Source organism: Ischnura elegans, chromosome 1 (assembly GCF_921293095.1).
Source record: "Ischnura elegans chromosome 1, ioIscEleg1.1, whole genome shotgun sequence".
NCBI classification, from domain to species: Eukaryota; Metazoa; Arthropoda; class Insecta; order Odonata; family Coenagrionidae; genus Ischnura; species Ischnura elegans.
In genome coordinates this window covers 63,346,936-63,368,038 of record NC_060246.1, presented here as the reverse complement: position 1 = coordinate 63,368,038, position 21,103 = coordinate 63,346,936, and the positions used below count along the sequence as shown (strand labels likewise).

The 21,103-nt window shown below is 36.9% G+C and overlaps 2 protein-coding genes across 5 annotated transcripts; one reads left to right on the top strand and one right to left on the bottom strand.

The window, feature by feature from the left end:
• The first annotated feature begins 8 nt into the window (after positions 1–8).
• On the top strand, positions 9–13,063 carry LOC124161865 (splicing factor U2AF 50 kDa subunit). 4 transcript variants are annotated; one of them, XM_046538110.1, is made up of 11 exons: positions 9–180; positions 628–784; positions 886–995; positions 1,176–1,303; positions 1,386–1,502; positions 1,583–1,721; positions 2,947–3,050; positions 5,208–5,330; positions 8,588–8,746; positions 11,201–11,365; positions 12,156–13,063. In XM_046538110.1, the coding sequence occupies exons 1-11, from the start codon at positions 159–161 to the stop codon at positions 12,285–12,287; spliced, it is 1,356 nt and encodes a 451-aa protein (XP_046394066.1). In that variant the 5' UTR covers positions 9–158; the 3' UTR covers positions 12,288–13,063. The 4 variants fall into 4 exon arrangements, with proteins under 4 accessions (XP_046394066.1, XP_046394077.1, XP_046394049.1 ...); XM_046538121.1 differs by having other exon boundaries at positions 10–180; positions 2,947–3,026; XM_046538093.1 differs by having other exon boundaries at positions 10–180; positions 1,149–1,303.
• Positions 13,064–14,997: 1,934 nt separating this feature from the next.
• Positions 14,998–20,179, bottom strand: LOC124161857. The gene is made up of 3 exons (XM_046538082.1): positions 19,998–20,179; positions 18,408–18,491; positions 14,998–15,299 (listed from the first exon to the last, which is right to left on the bottom strand). The coding sequence occupies exons 1-3, from the start codon at positions 20,041–20,043 to the stop codon at positions 15,172–15,174; spliced, it is 258 nt and encodes an 85-aa protein (XP_046394038.1). The 5' UTR covers positions 20,044–20,179; the 3' UTR covers positions 14,998–15,171.
• Between the last annotated feature and the right edge of the window lie 924 nt (positions 20,180–21,103).

Below are 21,103 nucleotides of genomic sequence, written 5' to 3'. Positions count from 1 at the left end.
TAGATTTTGGGGTCGCCATATTGGTCGAAGTATATTTAACCTTGGGAAATGCGAATGTGGACGTAAACGCCCAACGCTGTGGATTAATTTGCACTGTAGTTAATATATTACGGTCTGCTTGGCAGTCATTTATCATAGTGCTTAGTGAATAATCCATAATGGGTGAGGAGAACAAAGGAGGTAAAATTTTTAAAGGACGCTTCCACTCGTGACGACTAGCTGCTCAAGTTAACGCTTGCTCTGGCTAGGAATTGCTCTTATTGTCCGAACTAACTATCTATAAATGTCTGAAATTACATGTTACTGGTTCGGGTTGCATATGAAATGGTATAACATTAGTTAAAAAGGCTTTGGATTTACTATAAGCATTATGTCCCCCGTACTCAGAAGTCTTGACGTTACAAATTTTGTGTGATCCTAGCTTGACTTGCATAATATTTAGGGATTACTGGTGTTACAATTATTTTTTATCCAAGCCCATTTTGTTGTGTTAACATTAAGTTCCAATGAGAAGTACCAGTGATAGTAAAAAAAATCAATGGCCTTGGTGGTGCAATTAAATCGATTATGTCAGTTATTAGTTATTTTTACTGTTTAAGATGATTATTTTTTATTGATTTGTGTAAGATCGAGACAGGGAGAAGGACCGAGAGAGAGAGAAGGATCGCAGGAGAAGATCCCGCTCTAGAGAGCACAGAAAGCGATCCCGCTCTCGCAGCCGTGACAAGAGGAATCGTTCGCATAGCAAAGATAGAAGAGAGAGGGCGAAAAGAAGTAGATCTGGGTAAGCTTGATTGAAACTCCGTTTTGTAGGCTTCCGTAGCCATGTTTACTTGTAAGGTTGAAATTTTTACAGCGCGTGAATTTTTTCTATGCGCTACGTAGGTCTCGTGGCAAAGAACGCAGGTCTCGACGCAGAAAACCCTCTCTTTATTGGGATGTTCCCCCTCCGGGTTTTGAACACATTACCCCTCTACAGTATAAAGCAATGCAAGGTACGTTCGAAGGTGTTTTTCTTGAGAGCACCTTTTCTCAACTGTCGCAAACGTTCAATATCCCCATCCGTTTTTGTATTGCTCTACCTCGTGAAAGATACCGACTTGAATTTTGAGAAACGATCTAAGACAGTTTTTCCCACGTTTCTCAAGGTTCATTATCTGTATCGTGCGTTCCAGCTGCTGGACAAATTCCAGCCAACATTGTGGCCGACACGCCACAAGCTGCTGTTCCTGTTGTGGGCTCAACGATAACTCGGCAAGCTCGGCGTCTTTACGTGGGCAACATTCCGTTTGGCGTCACCGAGGCAAGTGGAAAGACTTGGGACAAATTTATGCCTGAATCAAAATGAAGATCTGGGAATTCACTGTTCTGTTTTGAATTTTCAGGAAGAAATGATGGAGTTCTTCAATCAGCAAATGCACCTATCCGGACTGGCTCAAGCCGCCGGGAATCCAGTGTTGGCCTGCCAGATCAACTTGGACAAGAATTTTGCCTTCTTGGAGGTACATGCTCTTAGATTTAACCATTTAATTTTAAAATAAATATTTATGTATGTTGCTACAGCTCGGTCCTTCCATTTCAGTTCCGATCTATAGATGAAACCACTCAAGCTATGGCTTTTGATGGAATCAACTTCAAAGGCCAAAGTTTAAAAATTCGTCGTCCTCATGATTACCAGCCTATGCCAGGAATGTCTGAGAACCCAACTGTCAATGTTCCAGGTACGAGTTTAATCGTTTTTTGTTAAAGCTAAGAAGTGCATCACCACTATTTATAAATTTTAGACCCATTATAATGAATAGCGTTAACCCTTTCCTGCTGGCACCTTTGAATGGAAATTTTTTCTGTTCTACTGGTAGCCTGAAAATATTGTAAACCCCTTTCTATGGAGCTCTTTGTGGAAGAATTGCACAGCTATTCTTATCCATTCGATGTGGGACCCAACTCAAGAGGGTGCGTGGCTGGTAGTACTGACCCTTCATAAGCAAAAGTACAGTCAACTTATTGCATTAGCATTGCTTTTAAAAAATAAATAATGTTCATGATTTTCAATACTTAATTCTGTACTAGGAACAACTTATAATATTTTAAGCTTTGTAGAGTTTTAAACAAATTTGTAGCATTGAAAATAACAAAGTTGGTAAACACCAGGTGCAAGACTTACACTCCAGCAGTCTGGTATTAAACACGCTAAAATTTAGTTTAAAAAATGCTTTTAAACAGAACAAAATATTTGATAATTTAGAAAAATGGAGTTGCAAACATTTTTATTTGCGAAAGTCATTGGAAATTCAACCAGCTCACCACATATTCCTGCAGTGAGGAGGGTTGCAAATGAATAGGAGGATTGGACCCGATTGGCACTAAGCCCTCACTAAGCTAGGTCTCTGGCTGGGCCTGAGTGCCTATGACCATTGCTACTACAGTGGTCACTTCCATTCCCCGTGTTGACTACGGTCGACATTCGTTTGTTTTGCATTGAAAATTTCATGCTGGCTATATCTGACTTATGTGTTTAAGAATGATCATCGCTGGTCTTTAGTGTTTAAGAATTATCGTCGACTGTTGCTGACGGACATTTGGCATGACAGGTTTAATGATGATATAGGTGTCCATAGTAAAAATTAGCTTAGAAATACAAGTGTTCTGTTTTTTCATAATGTTGTTATAAATATTATATTGCATTTGCTGAATTTTGCTCAAATAATCGTAGGGGCTACTAATTTGTGGCACTTTAGACAACTTATAGAATTGTTTAATGAAGTTTTAAAAAAAAATGAGAATGTAGTTCTGAGCTTTCTGGTAGCTAAGACTTGATTTCTTACGATTTTTTAATAGTTGTTCTTAGGTGAGAGTATTAATTACTCAGTAAGTTATTTATAGTTTTCATGTTAAAGTTAGTTAGTTATTTTGTTAAAAGTTGAATCTGAATTTTTTTTCTTATAGGTGTAATCAGTACCGTTGTTCCCGATTCGCCACACAAGATTTTCATTGGTGGACTTCCCAATTATCTGAATGAGGACCAGGTGGGAGTTCCCTTTTCTGAGACTGCAAGTCTTTGTGATCTTTTGCCATTTGAAAATTGGTTTTTAATCATGTTTAGTCAATTTTAATGTGACTTGACTTATAATTTAATGGCATTTCGTTTCAAATGGCTCTTACTTTTAGATGGCTTCCCTCCTTAAGTATAGTTATAATATACGTACATTGAATAAAATGCTTTTAATTTTTGTCTATTTTTAAAAGTTTACACCAGTATCCAGTTTCCATTATGTGACATGTTAACTCTGCAGGTGTGAGAACAAATGTTAATACACAAATTTTTTTAGTTGTTGGATTTAAGAGTAAGGCATAAGTTGCAGTTGGGGCAACATTACAACTTGAGACAGCAGTGTTGGTTTTTTCTAGCTTTACCGATAAGCCATCTACTTCTTGAAACTTGGAATGTTCTTTCTCTTATGAATTTACTTGAGATAATATTTCTGGAAAATTCAATTACCCTGCTGTCATAAGCTTGTGTGGTGTCCATAAGGTAAGTTGGAGTTTTCTTTTAGGAACACTAGTGTTTACCTTGATGGTGCAAGAACATGGCTTTTGCTGCTCAATGGGCAAGGGATTGTATTCAACCATGTGGTTTATGTGTAACCTCAGTTTTTTTTCATTTTATTTAGAAGTTTTCTCGAGTAGGGTTCTTAAGCAAAATTCTCTGTAGCATGGGGACTTTTCCTTTGCTGAGTTTTTTCTCTTAAATCATATGAAGCAAAATCTCTGCCTATTAAGCACGATTTCCAGGGTTCTATTGCAGGTTAGGTCGGCCATAGACAAGCAGTGGAGGCTGGACGTTTTCATTTCAGAGGAAACTTAACGATTGAAGTGGTGTTGGGAAGAACATTACTTTTCTTTTCAGAAATAATTGGGTGTGAGATACCTTATTGTTTAATACTGTATTGGTCTTGGGGGACAATTCTGTTTCAGGATAATGCATTTTGATAAGCTCTTGACACTTATGACTTATTGACATTTGTTGATCAAATGAATTTGAATCTATCAGTTACTTGACTAGCTGTTCAACAGATGACGATTTGAAAGAAAAGAGATAAAAGATTATCTTTATGCTTTGTGCAACTTCCACTCATCTCTTCCTCTGCTTTTTCCCCCATTTTTTGTCGTAGCTAAGGTTTCGCGGGTAGTAAGACCATTTGCTTGTCTAAGCCTCCAACACTATGCGAGACATCTCTCAGAAAAAATAAGAGAGCACAACAGAAAAGCAATTTTGGAACCGGAAAGGCAAGTCTGTGGTAAATTTTTTGTTTTGGGCTCTAAATGAGTTTCCAGCCTGACAGCTGCCGCTCTGCTGCCTCTTTCAGTCCTCTGTCCGCCAATCCTTGGTGGCAGGTCTGTATTTATTTGTCCAAAAAGCCCCTTTAATACTGACAACTTTACCCAAATGGACCTTGTTCATAATGATATCGGGGCTTACTCAAGGAAATCTGCCTCTTGCGTAGTCTTAGTGGGCAGGTTGTTTGGGATTTTAATTGATGTAGTGTCATATTTTGACACCCAGTTTTGATTTTCTAGTGAAAATTTTTAGGTAAAAGCAAACAAAATGTATTGGTGTAGCTATATAGAATATGAACAAGATTGAGCTCTCTGCGATCTCTTGTGAGCCTGTCGTTTTGCCCCTTGAAGCCTTTTGTTTGACCAGAATGGCCATTAATCGGTACTTATCCCTATTGATACAATTTTATGGCAGCCATGTACGTATTTGTAATTTTTAAGGACACAAGATCTGGACTTCGATTTTAGAAGGTATGTAGAATTGTAGAAATCTGATTTGTTAAATTTGAAAAAACTTCTAATCTTTGGTTTTTAATATATATTTTGAGTTTACTTTAAATTTCATCTATAAAGTTTACATTTTGTGACATTCAAGTATATGTATTCATTGTATTTTGCTTTGTACTTTTGAATTTTAAGTAAGTACAGATTATTTATCTTCTGTGAACTTATTGCACCTGGAAAAAACACACTGGCCTTTTTAGTTAAATTTTATCATTCATTGGATGTATGTACTCAAGTTACTAAAGTGATTACTAAAAATTCTTTAAAGTCTGATTTATAATCTGATCACACTCAAGTGCTTTTAAATGAGGTACATTTTGAAAAGCCACAGAATTTGACCCCATGTGCCTCATTCCAAATTTTAGGTGAAGGAGCTACTGATGTCATTTGGGCAGCTCAGAGCATTCAACCTTGTGAAGGACTCTGCTACAAGTCTCTCCAAAGGATATGCATTTTGTGAATATGTGGATGTTACCATTACGGACCAGGTAATAATAAGCTAGTTAACTTTTGTTCCCTTCGTCTTGGATCCTAATGTTTTAAGGATGTATGGAAATAATTGCCTTAGATTTTTAGTTAATATTTGAAGGGGTGTTAAAATTTGGTTCAGAGACCTATTGTTCTATATGCTCAGGCAGCAGGTTTCGTCTCCATGTTACAGCATTACTGCCTGCAGAAATATGTCTTTCGCAACACACTCGTGTAGCTGGAAATATACTTTTTTCCAAAGCTGCAAGGTTTGGGAACCTGGGGAAGTTTTATTAAAAGTAATGTCAACGATTTATATGAATCTTTAATAATCTTGGAATTTTAGTGGACGAAGCGAACGAACAATAGAATTTGGCTTTAGCTTTGTGAAACAGCAATTGGAAGTGAGGAATTGGTATTACGTTTTGGTGAAACAAAACAGGAGGCAACTGAATAGAACCAGTATTGTCTATGAAACACTAAAATACAAAGCACAAAAGGGTACAACTGAAAGACAGGAAAATAATTTTCATTCCTGCTAGAATAAAAATGCCACACTAGCTGGCCAGCATACCTACTGTAGGGTTAAAGTTAATATTATGATGTAATAATTTTAAATTGCTGTCTTAACATTAGTGAAATTTGAGAGACTTTCATGTATACCCATGCCTTGCTTAGTGCAAGGGATGCGTTCCTTGGGTACTTTGCTCTATATGAATTTGGGTTATATGAGAGTGTTTTAACATCAGGAAAATAAGGATTTCAAAAGCATGAAAAGGATGCATTCCCAGTAGCATAAGTGTTGGGTATCAAATTTCCTTTAACCATATATATTCTTAGTAATAGCCTTAGAAGACCTCATTTATTCTAACATTTATAGTTTAAAATATCTTAAAGATAGTAGGCACGCTTTGAAAGACTTTTTCTCGTTAAAATAAATTTGTTCATGCTTATGAAATTCCCACCTTTCGAGCGGGTAGGCTAGCATCCAGGAAAAAATGCATGCTATCTCAGGGGTTCGTTATGCATTGCCTGCAGTTGACGAATTTTCAAACCAGTCTAAAAACAATTCTTGTGTCACCCAGGCCATTTTGTTGCTCATCCAAATGACAGACAAATGCTACTTTAAATACCATTTCATTGCAGGAGGAGTTAGTTAATGGTAAATAAATCATAACTGGCTTTAATTTGAACCCTATTGAAATGTTCAATTCCTTTCAATTGAAAAGTGACAAATTTCAATTGAATATATGGGAATTTAATTGAATTTCCTCAAATTCAATTGAATTTCCATGTATTCAATTGAACAAAATTGAATATTTCGAACAGGGAAGTCCCACAAGGCATTAGCATCATAAGTAGCAATGTGAAACTGTCTTTAAATGCCTTGAAACCTAACTTGGGTTTTTCTTTCCTGAAAATGAATGAACGAGATCTCTTCTAAAACAATTCCATCTGGTCAACATTAAAAACTAGTTGAGGGGGAAAGGAGCCACTCTCAATCACAGATTGGAGTTCATCAGAAAATGCTGTGGCGTCAACTATGGTATCAGCACTTGCAGATTCGCCTGATATCGTAGTACTTAAATACCAGCTTGAAGTTTAAAATTCTGGAACCATCCGGAGCTTCCACTAAATGTTTCGGAGTAATCACCACCCTCACCTTCTTTTATAGATTCAAATAATGCCACAGCTTTTGCACAAATAACTGCCTGTGACAGAGAAACATCATTCCACCGTTTGTTATAAATCCAGGTAATTAGGAGTCGTTCCGTTTTTTCCAGCGATGAACTTCGCATACGTGTTGACTGCTTGGCTGAAGTTGGTATGGCTGATGTCACTGACGTTTTAACCTTGTCATAATTCAGAATGTGGACACGTCGTGAGCTTGAACTTACTCGTAATATCGTTTTGACGCTCTTTTATTTTCAAAGCAAGTGATAACTTTCAATTTCTCTTCTTGAAGGCTGGACGGGTGGACCCTTTACTTGGTAGTCAATTCGCCCGATAACCTATGACGGCAAAAATGACTTATTGCTTAAAAAACTCATTTCCACTAGCTCCAAACTTAATTAATGATCTAAATTAACTGATATTATCCAGTTAAGATGAAGAGAAAAATTAGTTTGGTGGCTGTCCGGATGCATGATGAGTTATGTTTTTGGTCATTGCGCAGCAATGGATTTCGATGAATATATAAACAAAGAGTTAAATATGAGGCAAGCAATACTATTAATATGCGTAAAATGAGAGTAATTTCATGTGTACTGATCGCAAGTTCACATTTAATCTAGAGAGAGTTAACGGTTATTTGATTAGGTTAAGCAGTGTTGGAATGTTTCCCCGAGGAATGAATTTGCACTATCTCGAAATGGCGCTAAGCGAGGCTTGGTTGTATAACTTTATTCACAATATTTCATCTGAAAATCCTGGCTTATAAATCAAGAATCTTTTTGTGCCCATAGCAAGTTTGTCATCTCACATTTGCTTCCAAACTTGAGAAATACAGTCATTCCCCTTCCATCTGATGTAATATAAGGGCAGCTATTGGGGTCATTTGCTTTCTTGGCCTGGGTCATAGTTTGGCAGCAGGCCTATGAGGGTTTATGTGTTTATCAGGGGGGTGGGGTTCTGCTATCTTGTCAAGTTGGTGTCAACTCTTGACCTGCATGTGTAATTGCTTTCTTACTATAACATCGAAAGTATGACCATGGTGCAGAATAGAATATTTATATTTACCTAAATATGATAGGTAGTTAACTTAAGAGCAATCATTACATGGGTTTTGCTGCATGTTATTCATGAAATTTTAATTCTGCTTTCCCAGGATTTACTGATTTATTGTTTGCAGGGGCTTGTTATACCATCTAGCTTTTTTAAAGTCATATGTTGGTCAGAATTCAATAGTTTTTTGTCTTGTTTTGCAGGTGATGTAAAACTTCATATTTTTATTAACTTGTGAAATTGTCTGTTAGTCTGTTTTTAGTGGAACAGCCTCAAATAATTATATTAAGTATTATGAACTTTTGATTATGGGAAAAGAAATCAGAAGACAACAGTGTTATAAGATTTTGGTGGGAATTTACCTATGTGTAGAAAACTGAATAAACTCTCAAGAATGAAAATATTGAGTTAGAAGATATTTAGTAAAATAGCAACCTATAATCATTCCTAATGTAAATTCCTATTGGAAAACTTAGTTACAGTAATGCTGATTGTATTGTCTTAGTTCTGGTTCGGTGTCAGTTACTTAATCAGTATTTCTTATTTTTTTCAGGCAATTGCTGGGTTGAATGGAATGCAGTTGGGAGACAAAAAGTTAATAGTGCAAAGAGCAAGTGTGGGAGCCAAAAATGCTCAAATGAGTTCACAAGCACCTGTTCAAATCCAGGTGCCTGGCCTCAACTTGGTTGGTGGAGCTGGACCAGCTACTGAGGTATTATTGTGTGTTGTCGTGCTAGACTTATTTCATTGATGCATGTTCTATCACTACAGTAGACTCGTTAATACGAACAATGTTATTCCAAAGTTCTCGTTATTACGAAGCAAAATGTTGGTCCCAACGAAAAGGCTTATCCAAGCTATTGGAAAAGAAACGTTATTACGGAATTTTCGTTTTTACGGAATTACAAACCTCAGAGCCGGTCCAAGCGGTCACAAAATGAACTTAATTACGAAGTTCCACACATAAGCAATGGCATTTAGGTGGATATTCACTACGCTAAGTTTTAATAATCGCGCCATGATTAAATTCTCCTCGTGTACTGTGACCAAGAGCGTCAATTATGGTTCTTTCTTCACTACACACGCAACGTCATATAATAAGCTTCATTCCTGGGGAATCATGGTGACAGACTTATTACATGTCGTAAATTTGATGTCCAGTTAGTCCTCTTACTACGCACATTCGATTTACGAACTTTCAGAGAAACCAGCATTCAAAAATTTTAAGTTTCGAATTTGGTGCCTTTTGATTTGGCCGTTGCTACGTGGTGCGGCATAGAGGAACTCGCACTCTGGGCATAATCTGAACAAAGTATCATTGAATCCGGTGTGAAGTTAGGAACTGTTCAGCATTTCGCCTGTTCTTCCTTGGCAAGGAGAGCGATTTTTTTCGGCTCCAGCAGGGTTGCACGCCCAGCTACATCAGTTCATCACAATCGCGAGTTGGTGCACAATTGTTACGGAGTGTTGCATTCTGCAGGATAACCGTACTCCTCGATGCCTTGCATGCAGTCCGGCCGGCGAGAGTTGTCCGATGATGGCACAATAGGAGGGGCGTATAATCCTGTGCCAGCATGGTTTATTTACAGCCAATCAGTGTCCCCTAAACGCACCTCACTCCATTGCCTAGTCATACAACATTGTCAAATGCATGAAAAGCACCGAAATAAGCCTGATCCATCAAAGCATGTGATTCTTCCTCTGGGTCCTTCACGCTCGTCGTCCCTTCTGGCTCCTTTCTTCATGGAGCCCTTTGTGGGTGTTTCCTTTCTATGCTGCCCTGACCTAGACCATTCTGCTTGTCATCGGACAACTCTCGGCGGCCGGACCGTAGGTTTATCAACTTAGGAACAAGGTATTGGACTGCATCTAGTTTGTATATCGGACTTACTGTATTCAGGAAGATATCAACCCTTGATTATGTCATGCCGCATTCCTCTGTTGAGAAACTGCAGGCACTTTTGGTATATGACTACTATATAAGTGGAAACTGTTATACCAAAAGTGCCTGATGATGATACCATGTATTGAAACCGGTCGCAGTATTAATTAAATTGTGGAACCTGCCATTGTCTTCCTTTTTGTTTCATCTTAGCATTTGAACTTAATTCTTATCCTAATGCTACTGTGCCCAACCTTTCTTTAGACAGATTTAGTTGTCACGTTCCAGTGATCTGCAAACAACCCGAAGGATGATTTAGTAAATGAATTTCATTCGTAAAGAAAGATCTAATGCTTTCCTGGCGTATGCTGGTAGTGAAGACTGTTTGGGTGCTCCACTGGGTAATCACCTTAATCTGAATCAGCCCTGAGGATGGTGTACGACTAGTACCTCGAAGCGTCGGCTGCCATGAAGGAGATTACACAGTGGAGCACTCAAACAGCCTTCTCTACCAATTTCATTTGTAGGCTACGACAATTACTCTTGTAGACTGCCATGAAAAAAAATGGTATGTAAGCGTGACTACAGGAATTGAGGGGCTATATCCGTCAACTTTGCATATAATGAGCTTAGATGTTGGGAGTGATTTTGTAGCCATTAAGAACACTCGTTACACAGAGCTTCCATTTTATGTGTGGAAAAGTATTATAGTAAATGGTATAGATAAAATATTCTGTAAATTAGTAAAATGTTTTTGAATTTTTTTTAATAAGCCTCATTCAGCATGAGTAAACCATCCCTTTACATAATCAGCTTTGCTCTTTGTACCAGGTATGATGTGAATCCGAGATGGAGCAAGTGTTGTGAGGTTGAGTCATCATTGATTCCCTTATGTATCCTTGCTGTGAATTATAAGCTTTGATCTTATCTGACCTGGTTAAATTTAGCCTTCTGTATCTGACCCCGTGATAGATGCTTTTGTTGCCAAACACGAGTGAAACAAATTTATTTAAATGTTATAACCTTCATGTTTTTTCCTCTTTACTATTTAAACTGAAATTTGTTTTCTTTAAGGAAACCTGTTGTGGCTTAGTTTCTAAGCTGGATAGTTAGTAACTATATGGTGTGTGTAAACTTCAGAAAGATATCTTGTCAGTAAAAATTCCTTTTGCAGTTGTAACTGAATTTCTTTCAATTGAAAGATTGTTTGCGAGTTTGTTGTTTGATGTCTTTCAACTTAAGAATTGTATGTCATAACAATTATAATCCACCAATCTCTTGCAGGTCCTCTGCCTCATGAACATGGTTACCCCCGAAGAGTTGCGTGATGAAGAGGAATATGAGGATATACAGGAGGACATTAAGGAAGAATGTGGGAAATATGGTGTTGTTCGTTCTTTGGAAATTCCTCGTCCCATTGAGGGTGTTGATGTACCTGGTTGTGGAAAGGTAATTTTAGTCAGCGTAATTTATTCTATATGATGTTGCTACATTTCACTTTGGCCATTATAAGGTTGTTTCTGTTAATTAGTTTTGCTATTTTAATTGCATGCAAGTGGAAGGGGAGTCCCATTCATCCATGCTTTAAACATAACATTAAAAACTTGTATTTTAATGAAGCTGTACTTATACTATTACGCTAGCCAGTATATTATCCTCAGCCATCCTTCTCAAAGTCTACTTGTCTTTTTTAATTTTCAGCAGGTGTCTGTTACACCAAATTACAAGTGCACAATTTCTCTTTCTCTTGCATTAATTCTATATTATACAGCCATCTAATGTGATCCCCAATTTGTAAGCATAGACGTATCTATTCTTAATTTCAAGTTGCTATGGAATGTTAACATTTTGCTCTTAACATGGAAAGCTCCTTTCAAACATCTGCTGTGCCATTACGTATGCCAGGGCGATGGTGTTGAGGTTGATCCTGATTTCATTGGAATGTATTCCCCCTGTTTCTTTTCCGCTGTAGGTTTTGCATTAAAGGGGCTTTATTCAGGGAAATAGTGTAGTCCACTCAGTTCCAGCATTTTCTATTATATTTCATTGTTAAGTTGTAAACAAATTCTATTGTAGGAATTTGTTCGCTAATTTATATATTTTGAGCTGGTTATATATTTATTATAGTTTATTGTTGTTTGATACTGATGAGGGTACTGATTTGTCAGCTTATTCCGTAGAATACGTTGGCAGTTTGTTTACATCTCTAGCTTAAATTAATATTACATTTTTATTCCAGGTTTTTGTGGAATTCAATTCAGTAGTTGATTGTCAAAAGGCTCAGCAATCATTAACTGGAAGGAAGTTCAATAATAGAGTTGTTGTGACATCTTACTTTGATCCTGATAAATATCATCGACGAGAGTTTTAGGGCAAATGTTGCCAGTGTCTTATTTTCACAGTTGTGTTATATCAACTGACCAATCTTGTCATGAAGTAAAGCAAGCATGGACAAAGGCTGTTGCAATGCCCTGTTTTTGCTGTGATGACCGCAGTGATCCTCTTTATAAACTTCAGCCAAGTGGTGGTTGCACATATGACTATTACATAAAAAAATCATTGGTACAAAGTAGGTTACTTGGTTTCTGTGTGTAAAATTGTTCATTTCATAGTGATATCCATAAGTTTCTGTGAATTTCCGTAAAATTTTCCGTGTGTATATATATTTTTAACTCTGCCACTTTGTACAATTTTTAGAATGCATCCATTATAAAGAAGAAGTTACATTTATGTAATGGTTCAATTATGTTATGTTCTGTTAACTATTGTACCTTTCAGAATAATGGGAGTATGTTTCCAAGTACTGTTAAAGTTTTCTTTCATTCATTGCATCTAGTGGCAAAAGCATTTGAGTCACATCATGAATCTGTCACTTCTAATTTTATATTTTAAGTTATTTGTGATACCCTTTCCAGTGTCCTCCTTTCAACCTATTGATTTTTAGTGTAATATCTTTTAGAAAGTGGTATTGGAATGTAAAGACCTATAATTAAACAAAGTGTTTATATTTGTGGAAATACAACTCATGAAATTGTGACAACAATGAACTTAGCCGAAATACTTTGCTATTCTGATAATACAAGGACAAGAGCTTTTGTTATACTTCGTATTGCAACAGCCAATAAATGTTATACAATGTGTAATGAATTTAGTCTTTTTCTTCTTCTGAGCACCATGATTTAATTTTTTCCCCTGTTCCCATTGAGTGTATTCTCCAGGTGAACACGTCAATTGTGTACGAGAGAAAAACCTGTAGTAGGTTTAACATTTTAATGCCTGAAATCTCAATGTGTGCTGACTAGGTATTATTTTTGGATTTTCTCTTCTCCTGAAAAATATGAGCAGAAGTGATTAAAACTGCCCATTTACCTTATCTTGTTACAAGTTATGGACTCAAGAAATCATTTCTTACGAATTCCTCATTTTCCTGTCAGAAGTACATACTCAGTATTTTGTGTACTTTTTTATGTATTTTGTTAAAGTAAAAAAATGATCTAATTTTATCTTGCACAAACCCATAAACCCTTTAGGTTTTCTGTTATTCTCTTTTTATTTATTACCATCATCATTCTTGTTCAGTTGTACAACTCCAAAGCTTCTATCTTTACCATTTACTTTCCACCTTACCATTTATATCCTCTAAATCAGTGTTTCCCAAACTTTTTCGAGCCACTGCCCCCTTGGATCCATAAACCTTTTCTCATTCGGTATTTTTCAAATAATAATCAGAATTATATACTAATTAACCATATGAGGAACATTGTAATAATGAAATTAAAAACAATGACTAATTAAATGACTAATAAATAATTAAGTTCTCTGTGTCGTGAAGTTGTACCAACGATAGACCAAATGAAACTAAACCCCTTCAAACGTTTCCCTTGTGCAAGAAAGGCTTGAAAATATTTTTCAACTGTTCTTACTTTAAAATGTAAGAAAAAACATGGTTTAAATTACTTCCATATGCGGGAAACAAAGTAAACTTGAGAAGCGAAGCATGAAAACGAAGACAAAAGGAAGGTTAAGGAACCTTCGCACTTGTCACATTGTCAGGACCCTCCGGCGCCCCCCTGCCGCCCCCTCGGCACTTATCGCCCCCATAGACTACAGCAACGCCCCCCAGGGGGCTGTGGCGCCCACTTTGGGAACCACTGCTCAAAATCATGCCATTGACGAAAAGAATGTGCACGATGTCTCTCAATTTGGGGTGTACGAGACTTGAAATAAGTATCCAGTTGTAAAAGAACACTTTCTAGACTCTAGACTAGAGTTGATGAAAGTGGTGGGTTTTAAAGACGTGCATAACATCATAATAAGATATTTTACTGTTTGGAACACATGTGGCTGGTATTGTTTTGAAATATGATTATTTTATTGCAGTATGTTAAAATGAGTTTCGTTGGGCCATGGAGTACTTACAGGATGGGCGTGGTACACCCTCCGTAGGGTCGCAAATCCAGGACCCTTTTTTCGACTAGCTCACCCTCGCTGGCCTGTCTCTTGGACCCTCCTAGCGGGGAGCCTCCCTCCCCAAACGAGACCGCTCTGACTACATTTTGAAAATCTATCAATCAATGGGATCATCAAAAAATGATTGTTTGCATCGCACTCCTGCCAATCAGGCAATCAAGTACGTCTTTGAACCGTGTTTCTGCGAGGAGAAATGACGATTTTGTTAACTTTGCTAAAATAACCAATTTCTGGTGGTCCGCAGCCACATTTTTATCTAAGTTAATAAAATTGTAATTTTTCTTCGCAGAAACACATTTCAAAGACGTACTTGATTGCTTGATTGGTAGGAGTGCGATACAAACAATCATTTTTTGATGATCGGATTGATTGGTTGATTTTCAAATTACAGTTGGAGCTGTCACTTTCGGGAGGGAGGCCCATCCTGTAAGTACCTACCTGCTCCATGGCCCAACGAAACGCATTTTAACCTTTTCGCCGCTTGTTTGAAGTTTTTTGAGATTGAGCAGCAGTGAAAGGGTTAACTACAAGTTGTTTTAACCGGAGAAGTTATTTTTTCTTCTCTGTAATTTTACCTGATAGAGCTAAGAGTATGATATATAAATACTTGATTTTTATCTCACAAGTTTTTATTAAAAATTGGTACATATATTCAATTTATTTTACTGAATGTCCATATTGATGACAGTTGGCAAGGAATTTAATATAAAAGTACATGATTACATTTTTAATTATATATTACATTGATGATGCCTGAGATTAACCTGGCAGTTGATTGAGGTGCCTTATGGCTCATCTGTGTCATCATCTTTGAGAATGATTTTACGTAGAACAAAATAAAGAATGACACCCAATGCAATAATTCCGGCTGACACCATGAGCACAATACCCCATGCTGGAATTGCTGTCCCCTCTGGTAATGACATGAAAATATAAAAGAATTAAAATAAATTAATAGATAAATAGTTGGTATTGCATAGTCTAGAATTACGGGGAAGGGCAACTCCATTGAATTCTTGCATATACATATCTACATATGTATATGCTGGCCTTGGTGGAGGCAGGGCCGGATTTACCGTAAGGCAAAATAGGAACGTGCAAGGGGTGACTTCTGTTTGGCAACCGGTAATGATATGTACTGGAGGTGCCTCGAAGTGCACTGCCATCAGCAGGCTTATGTGGGTTCCGTCTGCCTGCAGGTGCCCTCTTTGCTAGGGCTTCAAATGTGCTTAATTAGGATTATAGCAGAACTTTTAACTGCGATGCCTTAATTAATCAATTTGCCGAAAAGAAGACAAGAAGGAAACTTCGTTAGTACCTCATTGAAACCTACCTTAACCGGTAGAATACTATAATAATAATTCATAAAGTGTTTTAGTTGCATAATAGTTTAACTGTTTCATATAGTTTTACTCCAAGGTGTTTTTTTATATTGAATCGTCTATGTTTTCCCTGCGTAAAAATTCAAGCATAAAGTTCTGCTGTCGGCCATATATGTATGTTTATTCCTTTTTTCTGAACATCACCTCATGCGAGTGGCTATGCCTCATCAAAAAAATCGGGGAGGGGGGGGCTCAAGTGAGAAGGGGCGCTCAATGGAGAGGTGGCCAAGGTGTTACCTTGGGTAAATCCGGCACTGGGCGGTGGCTGGTATAAGTCCTTGCTTTCTAAAGTTGATGTTGCAGATTTGAGTTCCAACTGAGTATCCAGGACTTGGGTGGTGCGTTTGTCTTTTTAAAATGCTAACAAATGTGTTTGCTGTAGTTAGGGGAATTAGGTAGCACTGCCAAAATTATTATTTCTTTATTTAGTGGGCACAGCTTATTTTGAGTTGTGTGTAGGCTACTTCTGCAGCCCAAAAGTAAATTTGTGTTTAAATGAAATGATGAAGAATTTTGTTCTATTCTTTCCATGTTTTAAGCTCAAAAAATCCATTTGTGTATGCATGTCAATAGTATTGTTATTAAACCTTAGTCACTAAAAGTGACTCCTTCCAATTTTATTGACCCCATAGGTTTGTGATACAAAAATTAGGATATCGAACAAAAAGTTTGCATTTATAAGAAAATCCAGATGGAATACGAAATTATTGTACAAATATGACAAATAAAAAAATTTACTTAGGTACAAAAAGTTCACTATAATGTCAAACTTTGGTCAACGAAAAACGTAATTTAGTGCTACAATGACTGCCAAATTCCAGTAACTAATTGTTCATCAATCGAAAAATAGGGTTATTTGTTATGGATACTTCTTTTACTCTTGATTTTGCAAACATTTGGGTTATTGACGTTCATCAGATCAAATGGCAGTTTAATATTGATCAAAGTTATTGTGTGATATGGGATGTATGTAAAACAAAGTTAATATCTTTTTTGTGGTATGTACTGGTATGTTAATGCGCATAGAACTGATTTTCCTGATTGTTTATGTTGAGCATGTAGGGATAATATTTAGCAAATATCACCGATTTTCAAGGTCGGTATTAATGGAAGAGTCGATATTGGCTTACAAGAAGTTGCATTACTGATTCTGGCAATCTAACTTCCCTTTTTGATGTTTAATTATCTTATCACAGTGACATGATCTCCACCAAAATTTATACCATTTGAAATTCTCAGGTGTAAATTTGCATAAAAAATAACAGAAAATTGGGGGTTAGTGTCCCATATAAGTTTTGAATGTTGGTATCAGGGGCACAGCTACTAATATCGGGGTGTGTGGGGGTATGGAATACCCACCAGGATCAGTGGTAGGTTTGAGATTAATAAATTGAGGAATTTTAAGATAAATGGTTCAAAATGGTGAGATTTACAGCTTTCAGAGGGATATTTCATTAATCCTTACACTGTTCTATTAGCGATATCAATCCAAGTAAGTAAAAGGATTAATGTTAAAAATTTCTCTGAGCTCTGGGGGGGTTTTATCCCCCAAAACCCCCCTCGCTGCGCCACTGGGTGGTATGTACTTACTTGGATAAAATCTCAATGTGATTTAAGCCAAGGAGGCTATAGATATTTACAACCTCCTTGGATTTAAGCAGTCCAGAGTTTCTGTTGAAGTTATGCTTACAATTAGAATTTTTATTGTTCTACTGTGATCTGTGTATCATTGAGTGATATTGTTAGACATTCTCCCTTTTTGATATGGATGGAAGAGAAAATAAGAAGTTTAATATTGTTGGATTCAATAAAATATTATTTGATAAGAGCATATAGATCATATTTATTTAACCCTTTTACTGTCACTAGCCGATAAATCAGCCCTTGCTGGTTGTGCGAAAACTGCCATGGGCCGATTGATTTATCATCCCGACTTATTTGACTTTTATTTTGCGATTGCAGCCTTTTCAACAGCTGCTGTAATCCTCCATAATCTATTTCTGGTTCTAAGCCTAAATCTATCTTTAGTATTTGGAAAAAATCTAGATGTATTAAATAAAATTAAGTAGCTGAAATAATTAAAAATCCGAAATCTTGCAAATTCCGGAAAATAGCCTTGGCAGTCTTCGCGCATCCTACCCAAAATGGGCTGGTAGTAAAAGGGTTAAGCTAATTACCTCTAGTGTGTACTTAACTATTTTGGCAAATCGGTCTGTATAGAACATTGCCATAGTAAATACATAAGCACAGTTTTTAACTCTGCAAAGTAGTACCTAGTTATTTGTTCAATAAATTCTTCTTGCTTAATTGAAGAAAATATTATTTTATTTTCTTTTGCTTAATGCTTATTCCATAATGTAAAACAGAGAATGATTTTATAAATGTAGCTATTATTGAATTGTCTACTTATGTTATCCCTGAAATAATATAATTTCTCGATAAAATGACTCTGTCTCCGCTAAGTGTGGTGTCATCAGGAAAGCCATTTGGGAAATTTTATTTCCTTTTTTTTATAAGTCCTTTTTTGAATTTTAAATGATAGATAGTAATTACATTTCTATGAGAGTTTTATCAAAATGCAGTTTTTTCTTAATTTTCTACCTTGATTTAATCACACAAAAATATTTAGTGACACTTACTGTTATAAGTCCTGGTGATTGCTTTTCTACCCAGAAGTATCTTACGTCGTGCATCCACCTCTTCCATGAGCATGCTCATTACCACTGCCAAAGGTTAAAAAAAGTGAGTTATTTTATTGAATTTATTATTATTAAATATATTAAATATTTAAAGTGAGTTATTTTTTCAGGCCATGCAATGTTTTATCTATACGTTTAAAATCGCGGAGGGGGCAAGTTTTTCCAGAATTACTTATTTTATTAACCCGTCATATGGCACCCAGTGCAGTTCCAAGCCAATACTCCTGCGATGTCTATAATACGTGAATTTTAGCATATGTTTCGGAGCACATACTTAGTTGGAGGTTTCCTCTATTAGTCAGTCAGTTTGAATTGTGGTCATTATGTTGAGCTCATATGTATCATATTTTATAAAAGTGGAAGATGTGTGAATAAAAAAAAAACTTTGGGCGCTGATGTGTTAAATCTCCCTTATTGATAATAGTTTTTTATTCCTATGAGTTTGGCTTTTGAAGCACTGATGATATTGCTGGTATGTCATAGGCATCTCAGAATTAATATTCGCATTTCCCCTTCTAAACTTAGATCTATATATTAAAGAAATAACCTGATAAGTCATTTATTCTTAGTCGCCAAAAGATTCACATTGTCAAGATGAGCCGAAGAGATGGGGAAGTTAATTGAATATCCCTGAATTAGTCCAGAAATTGTAAGGAGCACAAAACTCAATGGTAATTGGCAATTCAGCAATATTAAGTGAGATTCAGAAACTATCCTTTTTCTGTAACTCTCCCATTTAGTTTTTTAGCATTTAATAGCATTGAGTTCTTCAGTATGGACACGCACAAATACCAAATGGGTCATTTATTTAGAATGAGTGAAGAAAGTGAACATTTTGCTGTAGGTTTCTGTGGCTTAGCCAGGAATTTCGTTGGGGTAGGGGTCCAAAAATAGGGTGGAAAATAAAAAAACGGCACTAAATAGAGGGTTTTAAACTAATTTTAACACTATTCATATTCGAAAAATCTTAATTTGTTGGAGAAATATTTTTTAAATTCATGATTTTTCAATAATTTTTCTTTTATGAACAAAATAATTGTGTTTTTATATTTCAGGGGGAGGGGTCCGGACCCACCCCTGGCTACGCCACTGGTAGGTGGCCATTGGTCTGCTAAGATGATCACATAGGGGCACCAAATTAAGTCATCTAACAGTTGAAAAATAGCCTTGTGGTTTTCATGTGAATCATACTGGTTGATGTCACTATAAACTATGGACACTCTCCGACTGTAAATTTTAAATGACAGTTGCGCTGTTTTTTGGTCGAAATTTCGTAAAATTTGAGGCAAAAATTCTGACGGAAGATAGGTAATAAACAAAAAATCTTCGAAATCAATTCGGTTTGGCAACTTTTATTTGAATATAACAATTCACTCAGAAAAAAATCGCCAGAAGCGAGAAATGCATAATAAAGGGCAAAATTAAACTTCTTTCCTGTAATAAATCGCTTGAATATGTATGAAAATATTCTTTTTGGATTAAGAAATGACTGAGTCAATTCTTGATCTAAAAGTATCTGGATTTACTTACATAGCGTCATCGTCGCGTAAATTGCCGTCCTCCTCAAGATGCCCATTTTTGCTCGTTGTAATGGCCTTACTAACAGTTACAATAAGAGGAACTCCGAAGCTTTTTACACGGGTAAATATGGATTTCTGAAATATGCTGTGCGACTTGGGTTCTCTAATCTTATCTATGGGAGAGGCTCCTTATCTCTGAGTCATAGCTACGCGAGATATTTTTTATCGGGTTCCGTGAACCTCCGCAGGTAGGAATCTCGGAATTGAATTCGATGTCATATGGTTGTGCGTTGCTTATCAATGGAATACGCCGCCAAATTATGTGGACGATAATTTCGAGTCAGATGAGAATTGTCCATAGAAAGTCCCTCACCGTCATGTTCACCCAAGGGTTTGGGGCAGAGTTGTTTGTTATCTATCTTTGTTGCAACCACGTTGCAACATAGCCACTCACAGCGTTTTGTGGTGCTCATGAGTTCCGTCAATGACTTTCGCCAAAAGAAGGACGAGAATTTTTATTGGCCGTTGTCATTCGAAAGTACTCTGGCCGTAGGTTCGCAGCACTAATGGGTGGGCGAGTTTATTAGTACCGTTGAAAAGCGGAGTATTCACGATGGGAGAATGAGCATAGCTCTTTACATCTGCAAGAATGATATTAATTAATGATTCTTGGCATAGTTCCATGAGAAGACATGACTGAAGATTTTGGTGAGTTTGCTACATTTCCAACGGTAGCTAGGGGCGCGTATAAGGGGAGGTGGGGGCAGGAGGCCAGGTGAAAGAAGTAGAAAAAATTGAGTACCGTAATCTGAATTAGGGGAGCGTGGTAGTCTAGTGGGAAGTGTTGTGGGAAGAGCGCTTGGCTGATGATCGAGGGGTTCCCTGTGCAAATCGCGGGTGAAGCCTTCCTGCACCCTAAAACAAAATCCTCAGAGTTCGAGGTGGCCCAGAGTAAGGACCTGACACCCTTACCCTGAATCTGTGAAATTCACACGCTTGTGGCTAAATCTGGAGTTAGCTCTACCCTCACCATGGAAGAAGCCCTTGCTTATGACATAGAGTAAGTATATACTTACTCTATGCTTATACAAGTCGACAATTATTCTTCGCGGTCGT

Excerpts from the sequence above, each read along its gene's own strand:
- LOC124161857 (XM_046538082.1), bottom strand. The coding sequence starts at position 20,043 with ATGGGCATCTTGAGGAGGACGGCAATTTACGCGACGATGACGCTAT. Across the intron at positions 18,492-19,997 it reads TTACGCGACGATGACGCTAT|TGGTAATGAGCATGCTCATG; the intron begins GTAAGTAAATCC and ends AACCTTTGGCAG. Across the intron at positions 15,300-18,407 it reads AATCACCAGGACTTATAACA|AGGGGACAGCAATTCCAGCA; the intron begins GTAAGTGTCACT and ends TGTCATTACCAG.
- LOC124161865 (XM_046538093.1), top strand. The coding sequence starts at position 159 with ATGGGTGAGGAGAACAAAGGAG. Across the intron at positions 996-1,148 it reads ACAGTATAAAGCAATGCAAG|GTTCATTATCTGTATCGTGC; the intron begins GTACGTTCGAAG and ends ACGTTTCTCAAG. Across the intron at positions 11,366-12,155 it reads ATGTACCTGGTTGTGGAAAG|GTTTTTGTGGAATTCAATTC; the intron begins GTAATTTTAGTC and ends TTTTTATTCCAG.